The sequence below is a fragment of the Miniopterus natalensis genome, chromosome 15 (assembly GCF_054644295.1).
Source record: "Miniopterus natalensis isolate mMinNat1 chromosome 15, mMinNat1.hap1, whole genome shotgun sequence".
Taxonomy (NCBI): Eukaryota; Metazoa; Chordata; class Mammalia; order Chiroptera; family Miniopteridae; genus Miniopterus; species Miniopterus natalensis.
In genome coordinates this window covers 32,890,150-32,901,270 of record NC_142095.1, presented here as the reverse complement: position 1 = coordinate 32,901,270, position 11,121 = coordinate 32,890,150, and the positions used below count along the sequence as shown (strand labels likewise).

Below are 11,121 nucleotides of genomic sequence, written 5' to 3'. Positions count from 1 at the left end.
CATACAACACAGATGCATTTTTCAGTATTTAGTGAGAGTAAATCACAAAATACGTACTGTAAGAGACCCACCTCGAAACAAAAGACTCACACAGGATGAGAGTGAAGGGATGGAAAAAAATTTCCCATGCAAATGGAAATGAAAAAAAAAAAAAAGCTGGGGTAGCAATACTCATATCGGACAAAATAGACTTCAAAATGAAGACCATAATGAGAGACAAGAAAGGTCACTACATAATACTAAAGGGATCGCTCCAACAAGAACAAGAGCATGTAACCCTGATAAACATATATGCACCCAATATAGGAGCACCTAAATTTTTTAAAAAAACTTATAGAGGACTTTAGGGGAGAGATTGACAGCAAGACAGTCATAGTAGGGGACTTTAACACCCTACTGATTTCACTGGATAGGTCTTTCAGACAAAAAAATCAATAAGGAAACAGTGACCCTAAATGTCACACTAGATCAGATAGATTTAATTGACATTTACAGAACATTCCACCCCAAGGCTGCAGAATATACACTCTTCTCAAGTGCCATCAGTAGATGAGTGGATAAAAAGCTGTGGGAAAATTACACCATGGAATACTATGCAGCTGTAAAAAAGGGATCACTTATCCTTTGGGACAGCATGGAGAGTATTATGCTTAGCCAAATAAACCAGCCACAGAAAGACAAGTACCACATGATCTCACTCATATGTGGAATGTAACAAAATAAACTGATGAACAAAATAGATACAGAAACATAGAAGCATGGAACAGACTGAAGGATCTCAGAGGGAAAGTGGGGGTGGAGGAGTGGGTTAGGAGAGATTAATCAAAGAACATGTCTATAAGCATAACCCATGGACACAGACATTGTTATGGGGAAGGCCTGGGAGTGGGGTGGATGTGGGGTGGAGGGGATTAATGGGGGAAAAAGGGAACATCTGTAATACTTTCAACAATAAAGATAAATTTAAAATTTTTTAAAATAAATTTTTAAAAAACCAAAAGAATATATACAACATGATTCCACTTACAGAAATTTGGGAACTAGGCAAAATAAAATACAGTGGTACCTTGGTTTTTGAATGTGTCTGTTCACGAATGTTTGGGTTTAGGAACGCTGTAAACCTGGAAGGAAATGCTTCGGTTCTCGAACACACCTCCAAAGTCGAACATGCCACACGGCTCCCGCTGAGGGCAAGATCCTGAGGCCTCACTGTCGAATGTTTCAGAACTCGAACAGTCTTCCGGAACGGTTTACATTCGAAAACCAAGGTACCACTGTAAATCATTTTAAGAATGTATACATATGTGGTAAAACTTAAAAGACAAGCAAGGGAAGAATTCTCCTGTCAGGGCAGTGGTTCCAACCTATACTGAACCTCTTAGGGAGCTTTTAAGAGAGATTGATGCTAGGGGGCTCCACCCCAAACTGATCAAACCAGTATCTTTGGGGTATATAATCATGGGGATTTCTAAAAGCTTCCTGAGGGGGCTACATAAGGGGTTTCTAATGTGGGTTAGGGTTGAGAACTGCTGCTGTACAAGAGAGGATGTTTCTATTTCATGCCCCGAGTCATGGTTATATGGCTGTCACCTTATAATTATTATTTAAATCAGAGATGTTTTATACACTCTGTATGTTTAAAAACATTTCACAATTTAAAGAAAATATGTCTTTATTGACTTCAGAGAGAGGAAGGGAGAGGGAGAGAGAAGCATCAATGATGAGAGAGAATCATCAGTTGGCTGCCTCCTGCACACCCCTACTGGGGATCGAGCCCACAACCTGGGCCTGGGCCCTGACTGCGAAATCAGATGGTGACCTCCAGTTTCATGGGTCGATACTCAACCACTGAGACACACTGGCTGGGCTATTTCACAATTTTTTAAAGTAAAAAAATATCACATCTCCGCTTATATGAGGTTTGCTAGAGTAGTCAAATTCATAGAGACAAAAGAGAATGGTGGCTACTAGGGGCTGGGAGGGGGAATGAGTTTCAGTTCTGCAAAATGAGAGTTCTGGAGATGGATGATGGTGATGGTTGCAAAACATTGTGAATGTGCTTAATGCCGCTGAACAATGGCTAAGATGGTAAATCTTCTTAGGTGTGTTTTACCACAATTAAAAAATCTAACATTTTTTCCCAGCTAGAAAGTGAGGCAGAAACAGCCAAATAAAAGGCCACACATTGAACTCAACAGAGAGCATGGTCCATGATAAACATTTACTTTCTTGGCAAATCCTCAAAACCATACTACGAGTTAGGTACATTTATTATCTCAAATCCAGAGAGGTGAAGTTATTTGTCCGGCACCACACAGCAAGTGCCTAGCCAGGATTTGATCTTAGGTTAGTCCAACTACAGAGCTCAGGGTCTTAAACCATGACCTTACCGCATGTTGTGCACCGAACTCATTGTCCTCGGGCGTGCAGTCCCCCCACACCCACCACTTTCCAGTAGGAGCAGCAGGAACAGGAGGAGGATTATTGTTGGCGGAGCCCCAGGCACTGTAGGGTCCTAGAGAAATAAGGGGGCAAAGGGGCCAAAAGCTCTATGGGGGCATCCCTAGGCTTGGTGCCTGGGAGGTGGAGACAATGCAGGTGGAGGTGCAAGGGCAGCTGGGCAGCCTGGGAAGGTGTCAGGTGGAGGCGTCTGAGGAGGGCTTCATCCAGGACCTGGGGTGGGAGAGGCATGTCGGCATTCAGCCAGGTCAGTTCCAACCAGCTCTAACCATAATGGGAGTGAGGCAAGTACTTCCTCTTTCCCTCCATGTGCGCATTCATTTGTTTCTACAAGTACACGTTCATACACTCACACACACTCACTATGGCAGACACTGGCTAGGGGTCCACCAAGTCAGTTTCTGCCTGGGCATAGAGCTAAACTACATTTCCCAGCCCCTCTTGCAGTTTGGTGAGGATATGTGTTTGAGTTCTAGCCAATGAAATGGGAGTGGGAGTAGGTATGCTGCTTCCAGACCTAGCCCGTGAAAATCGCCCACATGAACCTACACTGATCCCACTTATCTGCTGGCTAGATAGCATCAGCCTGGGTCCCTGAGTGACTCCTTGGAGCAAAGCCCACCTCTATCCCACCCCCATTAATCATACTTACCATGGAGGGAAATTAATGTGTTAAGACTAATACTTTGGGGCTACTCTGTTAGAACTGATAGTTACCTTAATTAACACAACCTCTTTTACCCCTTATACCAAAGAGACTCAAAGAACAGCAGACTTAGACGGGCCTTTGGAAATCTGCTAGTTCAACTCCCTTATTGAACAGATTGGCAGAGTGAGGCCCAAGAGAGCAGGTGTCACTTGCTTAGAGCCATACAGCAAGACAGGGCTACAGATAGCTTTGGAAGCCAAGAGGACTGCCTCCCAGTCCCAAGCTGCATAGGTAATGTTGAGATGCTGCCCACCCTTGTCCCCCAACCCATCCCCAGAAGGCAGAAGACAGGTCAGCTTGTGTACCTGTCTTTGAGGTTTGGTGCTCTCAGCTGGCAGTAAAAAGCGCTGGCCCAGGACAGTGCCCACACGGGCAGAATACCTGTGGTCCCCAAGCACAGGGCAGAGTTGTAGTACCATGTGTACCTGTAACTGACTGGGGAACACTGGGAGACAGGAGAGAGAGAAGAGATGGTTGGTTAGCAGCTGCTCTCTGTCCTGTCCAGTTTGGTCTCTTCCCATTCCCTCTGGGGAAACACCACCCCCATTCTCAGATCAGGTGGTTTTAGTGAGGTCAATGCTACTGCCCTGGCCTCCAGAGCAGCACGTGACCAGGTCAGGATAGTCATAGCTGTCAATCAACTTGGCCTGTGAGATTCACCCATGAAGAGGGGCAACTTTGAATTTATTGTTGAAGCTACTAGGTATAAAGCATGCTCTTTCCTGCTGGGGTGCTAGACTGGCGGGGTATAAGCCTGGAGCTGCTGGAGCCCCTGGCCATCTCTGCCTTCACCGGGGAGAGCCTGTGGGAGAAAGAAGCCAGCGTACAGGAGGCAAGAAAAAATGGAGAAACAGCTTCCTGATGACATCCTCGGAGCCTCTGGTCCAGCCAAATTATGTGAGCCAATAAATTCTTTCTTTTTTGGCTTATACCAATTTGAACTAGCTTCTGGGGATCTTACAACCAAAAATACCTTGACAAATACAGAAATGGGGGCTATGTGCTAGACATGGCACAAAATGTTTCATATATATAAACTTATTTAATCGTCATGACAACCCTGTAAGGTGAGTCATACCATCATCAAAAAAAAGTGACTTGCCTACCACCATAAACTGGGATTTAAGCTGTACTCTGCTTCCACGACTGGTAATAATTTAAAAACCCTCTTGCTATAAACCACCTAGAAACACTGGGAAAATATAACAATTATCCTTTTAAATACACAGCTGGGCACATAGGAAAATAAGATCCCCAAGAACAAAAGACAAAAAGGAAAACAAATCCAGAACACACACAAGTCAACATTTCACCTATTCTAGGAGTGCTGCCAATCTTGATATCCAGGGGGTTTGGGTTTAAGTAGCAACCCTAGGGGCTAGGGATAAGGCCTTGCTGCCCCGATGGAAACCCTAGAGGGGCTACATCTTCAGTGAAACAATGGACCAAGAGAAAAAGCCAGTCATCAAGGAAGGCAGATGATTACCTTAGGATCGGATAAGAGGAATGAACATGTTTCCCCCCGAGAATTCACAGCCATGAGTCTGCTCTCACACAGGTTTGGGGCTCTGATACTTCTTGAATGATCTATGAACTTCCAACTGAAACTAATATTTAGGGAGGTCCTGAAGTAGTGATAGCCCTAAGGCATTCAGCAGAAGCAAAGGAGAAACCTCTCCCAAAAGTTCCACCTCCAATAAGGCAATAAAGGATTTCCACAGATAGACGCCCAGCTGAACCTAAATTCACAATCCTGAATCACAGAGCAATAAGGAAACAATCCACCAAGCGTGAAAGTCAATGGGAAAGACAATAAAATTAGACCCTCAATAATTTCAGACAATGGAATTATAGAAATACAATTGTTTAAAATGATTAAAGATAATAAAAAAAGAAGAAGACATAATATGGGGGAAAGCATGCTATGTTTTTTTGAGGGCCTAGAAGTGAAAAATATAGTCAATAGATAGGTTAAATTGGCAGATTAGATCCAGTTAAAGGAAAACTACTCAACTGGAAGACAGATCTAAAGAAATTACCCAGGCCCTGGCCAGGTAGCTCAGTTGGTTAGAGCATCGATATTCTAAGGGTGAGGGTTCGATCCCACTCAGGGCACATACAGGAATCAGGTAATGAATGCATAAGTAAGTGGAGCAAAAGATCTGTGTTTCACTCTCTCTAAGATCAATTAAAAATAAAGAAATTACTCAGAATGCAGCAGAGATGAAGAAATGAAAAAAATATGAAAGAAAAGTTAATATTATTGACAGCGAGTAGAATGAGAAGGTCAGATGTGTCTATTAGGCATTGAAAAAGAAGAGCATAGAGAGAATGGAAGAGGCACAACATTTGAAAAGAGAACTATCCAGGATTGATGAAATATATTAATCTTCAGATTCAGGAAGCATAGTGAATCCCAAGCAAGATAAATAAAACTAAACCCCCGGACCTAGATTCATCATAGGGAAACTACAGAACACCAAAGGAAAGAGAAGACTCGGCTCATAACTAAGAGAAAAAGCTGATGAGCTACAAAGGAATGACCATTAGAATGACAAGAGCTGTCTCCTCCAGCTGAGCCTGGTCACATACACCTTTGGGGTCCATTAAATGCTCCCCAGGCTGCTCCTACCACCACCACCTTCCTCTACTCCCCAGCCAAATGCACTTCTAAAGTCTGGCTGGGGCTCTAGACCCACCTGTTAGTGGCTGCAGCTGGACCAGGGCACAGCCAGAGCCTGTGGCCACCACACGGAAGTGGCTTAGGGTCCTCTTGACACCTTCCAGGATGTCCTTTCGGGATGGGGACTTCACTGGAACTACCTGTGGTTTCAGCCCCTCAGAATGAACAAGCTTCACACAAACCTGGGAGTTATACCCAGCTCCTCACTGCTCCAGACTCAGGATGGGCAGTGTAGGCAGTGGTCACTTCCCTGTTACAGGGGATAGGACAGCCAGCCACCCCAAGTCTATACCCTTAACTCCTCTGTAAGGGTAATATGTCTGGAGAGTCCCCTCCTGTTCCGCACCCAGACCCTGACTCACGAGATCAGTGCCATCAACATGTTCCAGTTTCAGAGCTGCTTGGATCTTCCCCTCAGAAGTAGCTGGGATCCCATCAGTGATGGCCCTGAGAAAGAGGCAGGAGGAGGTCACAGAGTGGCTTGCTGGGACCTCCCCACTGCCATGGGAGCCTCCCAGCACCTCTCACCAGTAGGTGGCTGTGGGTCTCTGGGCCCTTCGGGAGTGGGTGAAGAACTTCTGGAGGCGGCTTGCTGTCTGGGGACAACTGGAGAGGAGTACAAGCCCAGAAGTCTCCCTGAAAGAAGGGGACAAATCATGAAAGTTAAAATTCCTTGGGCTCACTCACAAAAAAGGGAGAAACACTGATCTTTTTAAGGCCAAACAGTAATACCAGACTATAACCCAGACCTCCTCCTGAGAAACAGGGCTTCCTCGTGTTTGATAAGGCCATGTAGCTCAATGTGTCTCTCATTTTGCCTTGGCCCCCAGGGAGTTCAGAGTCCAGTGTCAAACAATTACCACCAATTGCTGACTGTCTACCGTGTGCCAGGCACCATACTAGTAATCTTATATATATTAGCTCTGAAATAATTAAATTCCTCACAGACAAGCCAAAGGGTTTGTGAAACTGCAAAAATATTTCTTCTCAAGTACCATCTCTAATTGATGGCAGTTAGAGGAAAGAATATCAATGATCAATCCATGGCCAATGCCTGCCATAAGTATGGACTTGGAGAAGTGACTGCATCCTGAGTATTGGTATTATTAGCTCTCTTACAATTAAGGAAGCTGAGGCTCAGTGAGGTTTCATGCTTTGCCTAAGATCACAATTTGGGCATGAGGATTTGAACCCGTATCTGTCAGCTACCTCCTGTACCCTGTATTCTATATCTATGATCCCAAATGAGCCATGGAAATGTCTTGGCTTATTTCTAAGCAACTGTTCCCCAACCCTAGATGGGTGCCTGACCTCCTACCTTCCCATCACTCCCACCACTTACTTTCCAGATGCTCGGACAACCTGGAGCTCCTGCTCCCCAAGTCCCAGGGATTGGCTCAGCTCTGGCAGCACCGAGAGCAATGTCAGTTCTCCTGGTTTTCCTGGAAAAAAAGAAGAAAAAATACAAGTTGCTCCCAGAGGCAACTCTATCCCACCTTCCCCTTCTCTTCACTATTCCCTCCCTCAGAGACATCAAACCCTCTTTCAGGGCAACTCCTTCCCCAGCTCATACCTGTCACTGGAAGACCCTGTGGCTTGTTCAATGTCACTAGTGGTCCTGAAATATACATTACAGGAATATCATTGACAACAAAAGCAGCAGTTAGAGTTTACAAAGCACTTTATCAATTTATCTTTTTTTTAAATTTTTATTGTTGACACTATTACAGATGTCTCCATTTCCCTCCCTTTGCCCGCTCCACCAAGCCCCTGACCCCCCTCCCTTCCCTCTAGCTCAATTCATCTTACCATGAGGCCCCACCACAACTCTCAGACATCGGTTATCAACCACACCCTAAACTGAACTTCCTGTCCCTCACATATGCTAAGCTCCCTGCTACCTCAGGGCCTTTGCATTTGCTGTTTCCTCTGTCCCAGATTTTCATATATCTGGCTCCTTCATATCATCCTGGCTCACATGTCACCACCAGAGAGGCCTAATTCTGCAATCTAATGTCTGTCCCGCTCCTACAGTCCCTCACCATCCTACCATTGTTTTATTCATAGCACTCATCACTAGTAAGTACCTTGTTCATTTATTTCCTGTTTAATCCATTTCTCCCCACTAAAATGTGGGGAGAAATGGATTCCCTGAGAGCAGGAACCATATTTATCTTGTATAGCTATGCCTGGTGCCTGGAACATAGCCTATGCTCAATAAATAGTTGAGAAAATTATTAAATCGCTGAACGAAGACTGAAGCTCAAATTGTTACTTTCCTAAAGTCACAAAGCAAGCTGATTACAGAGCCTAGATCTGACTCCAAAGCCTGTGTTTTGTCCATCAATAAGCAAGTTATTATAGCTATTCCCATTCCGAAGTGTCTACTGCGTTCAACACTCTCTAGTTCTTTACTCCCTCCCACCCCACACCCCATTCCTATAATGCTGAGGCTCAGGGAAATTATGTGGCTTCTCCCTGTTCATGCCTCTAATAGGAGGCAGACCAGGATTTGACCCCAAAGGCTTGGAACAGCAGGCTCCCCTCCTGGTCTCTGGGCAGCTGTCCCTCTCGCCCTCACCTTTCTGGTCCACCACAGATGCCTTCAGCACATCAACCAGCTCCTCCCGACTTAAGTTCTTTGGCTGCAGCAGCCCTGGGAAGGGCTGGTTTCCCAGGGACCCTGATCGTTTGCTGGCGCCTCGAGGTTGCAGCTGACGCCTGGAAAAGGTGGGGTAAACCAACAGGGGAATCATTCGTTTACAGAGGTGCTGCCCGTTCTTAGCTCCACACCTCCTCCCAAATCCTAACAAATGCCTCAGAATGCCTGGGATCAGACCTCCGAAAATTCAGGTTCGACTGGCCCCATTTTACAGAGAAAACAGGCTCAGAGAGGGCTAGAGACTAATGTGCCATCACACAGCAGAACTGGCATTAGAACCCGTATCTTCCTAACTCCAGATCCCGCACACGCCGTCTCCCAGCCCCACCCTCCCTCCGGCTGGCAGTTGGGGGGGGGGGGGGCAATCACCCGGCCTCGGAGCCAAAGCCTGCGACCTTGCGAGCTGAGCGTACCCCTGGCCCCCGCCACCAGCCACCCCAGATCTGGCCCAAAACACTGTAGCCACCCATATCCCGGGCGAAATCAGTGCGCATGTGTGCAGAGGGCGTCCCCACGCCGGGCTCGCTCACAGCGCGTTGATTGGTCAGATTCACTGTCAATCGGAATAGCAAGAAGGTGGGGCTTTGCCTTAGCCCTGGAAGGAGGAGCGTCAGTGCGCTCGTGGGCTTTGGGGGAACCTGAGGCACGGAGCAGAGCAGGAACTTATCAGGGTCAGAGAAGCTGTCTTAGGACAAAACTGTACCGAAAGGTTAAGGTTGTTGTGCCTGCACTCTGACCTCCTCTGAGAGTTTGCCTCAGGAATGCCGACCATTCTCCAGTCCCCGGAACAGGCTGAACTGGTTTTTAACATCATAGAAAATTAACTATCTTGTTATAGGACTTCAAGATCCTGGAAGGGGGACACACAGGCCACAGAGCCTGCAGCCCTTATCCTGCCCCGTCCCGGTGCACGTAGCCCCCTTCCTTATCCGTGTACGATCAGCCGGCTAGTAGGAGACGGTAGAGCAAAGTTATCAGGACGAGCTGCTGCTCTCTCCCTACTGCCGCCATTATTGGAATAAATGCTCATATATGATGCAAACTTGTCTCTGCTTAATTTGGCTCATGGAGTGACAGGTGGCCCCAGACCGGTTTTGTGTCCAGTTTCAAAAAGGCACACAAAAACAAGGTGGTGGTTGCTTCTGGAGAAGGAATCAGAGTTGACAAGATGAATAAATATTTTTTCCCTTTGGAACTGCTTAAGCAATTTTTTTTCATCTCTTTGAGATATTTCTTCTATACATATTCACACCCCTAGTTTAAAAATCTAAATCAAGTATAAAAGATTGTAAGATTTGTCAAAATTTTTAAACAGTAAAAAATTTTAAAACTAAAAATAGGTAAAACTAAAATTTTTAAAAACTATGATTCTATTTACATGACATTTTATTTTTATTTTATTTTTTAATCCTTACCCGAGGAGATATATTTTTCCATTGCTTTTCAGAGAGAGTGGAAGGGAGGGGGGTGGGGGAACACTGACGTGAGAGGGACACATCAACTGGTTGCCTCCGGTACGGGCCAGGGATCAAGCCTGCAACCGAGGCATGTGCCTTGGCTGGAATCGAACCTGGGACCCTTCAGTCTGCGGGCTGACACTCTAACCACTGAGCCAAACTGGCCAGGGCTGTTTAGATGACATTTTAGAAAATGCAGACTATATTGGCAGAAAACCAACTGGATGCCAGGGGCTTGGAGTGGATGGGGAGGATGGGGATTGACTAGAAAGGGGCATAAGGGAGCTTTTTGGCTTGCTGGAAATGGTGGTTACATACTGTATAAATTTGCCCAAATTTAAATGAACTGTATACCTTAAAAGGGTAAATTTTATTGTATGTAAGTTATACCTCAAGAAACTCTTTTTCTAATTCAAAGATTTAAATAATCAATTTTTAAGTAGATATGCACAAATACAGACAGGACTAGCAAGAACTTTGCCAAAAATGCAAGTGGTTTTATCTTGTTTGCAGCTTGGACATTAGCATGCTTTGTCATAAGGCCCCACGCTATTTTAAATTTTTATTTATTGATTTTAGAGAGAGGGGGGAAAAGAGAGAGAGAGAGAAACATTGATTTGTTGTTCCACTTATTTATGCATTCATAGGTTGATTCTTCTATGTGCCTTGACCGGGAATCAAACCGACAACCATGGAGTATGGGGACAATGCTCTAAGCAACTCGACCAGGGCAGGCCCTGTGGTATTTAACAATCTTTCTTCTGCAAGGTCTACTTTGCATTCATAAATACCAGCTTGAGCAAGATGGAAAGACTAAGGCTGTGTGGCTGGGACACAGCCTCCCTAACTGCAGCAGACCTCTCCTCCACTGGCCCCGGTTAGCCCCAGGAGGGCTGTTCCCCTACTTGGACTGGCTGCTGGCCCCTTGAGGCTTGAGCTCCCATGCTCTTTGAAATTTTCCCTCCACACACCCCAGCCTCTTCAAAGTCTGCTGTCTCCTGTTTACTGACCACTGCTGGTGTGACTCCTTTAGTCTCCAAGCTCCTTGAAGAAAAGGAAGAACCTAAGTTTTCCTGGGCTGAGAGGGTGCAGAGCCAAGAGTCAGTCACTCAAGACTCATTTGTGAAGCTCTGAGTCTCAGGAGGATGGG

The 11,121-nt window shown here is 45.6% G+C and overlaps 1 protein-coding gene across 1 annotated transcript; it reads right to left on the bottom strand.

Annotated features, from left to right (window-relative positions):
- Positions 1-1,654: 1,654 nt before the first annotated feature.
- Positions 1,655-9,008, bottom strand: RPUSD3 (RNA pseudouridine synthase D3). The gene is made up of 9 exons (XM_016209979.2): positions 8,884-9,008; positions 8,434-8,573; positions 7,426-7,470; positions 7,195-7,294; positions 6,381-6,488; positions 6,215-6,299; positions 5,869-5,992; positions 3,475-3,614; positions 1,655-2,673 (listed from the first exon to the last, which is right to left on the bottom strand). Exons 1-9 carry the CDS (start codon positions 9,006-9,008, stop codon positions 2,482-2,484), a joined length of 1,059 nt encoding a protein of 352 aa, XP_016065465.2. The 3' UTR covers positions 1,655-2,481.
- Positions 9,009-11,121: the final 2,113 nt, after the last annotated feature.

Bases quoted from the DNA above. Each gene is read 5' to 3' on its own strand.
- RPUSD3 (XM_016209979.2), bottom strand. From the start codon at position 9,008: ATGCGCACTGATTTCGCCCGGGATATGGGTGGCTACAGTGTTTTGGGC. The intron at 8,574-8,883 runs GTGATTGCCCCC...CACCTTTTCCAG, and splicing joins GGCTTTGGCTCCGAGGCCGG to GCGTCAGCTGCAACCTCGAG. The intron at 5,993-6,214 runs GTGAGTCAGGGT...CTGAAACCACAG, and splicing joins ATGTTGATGGCACTGATCTC to GTAGTTCCAGTGAAGTCCCC.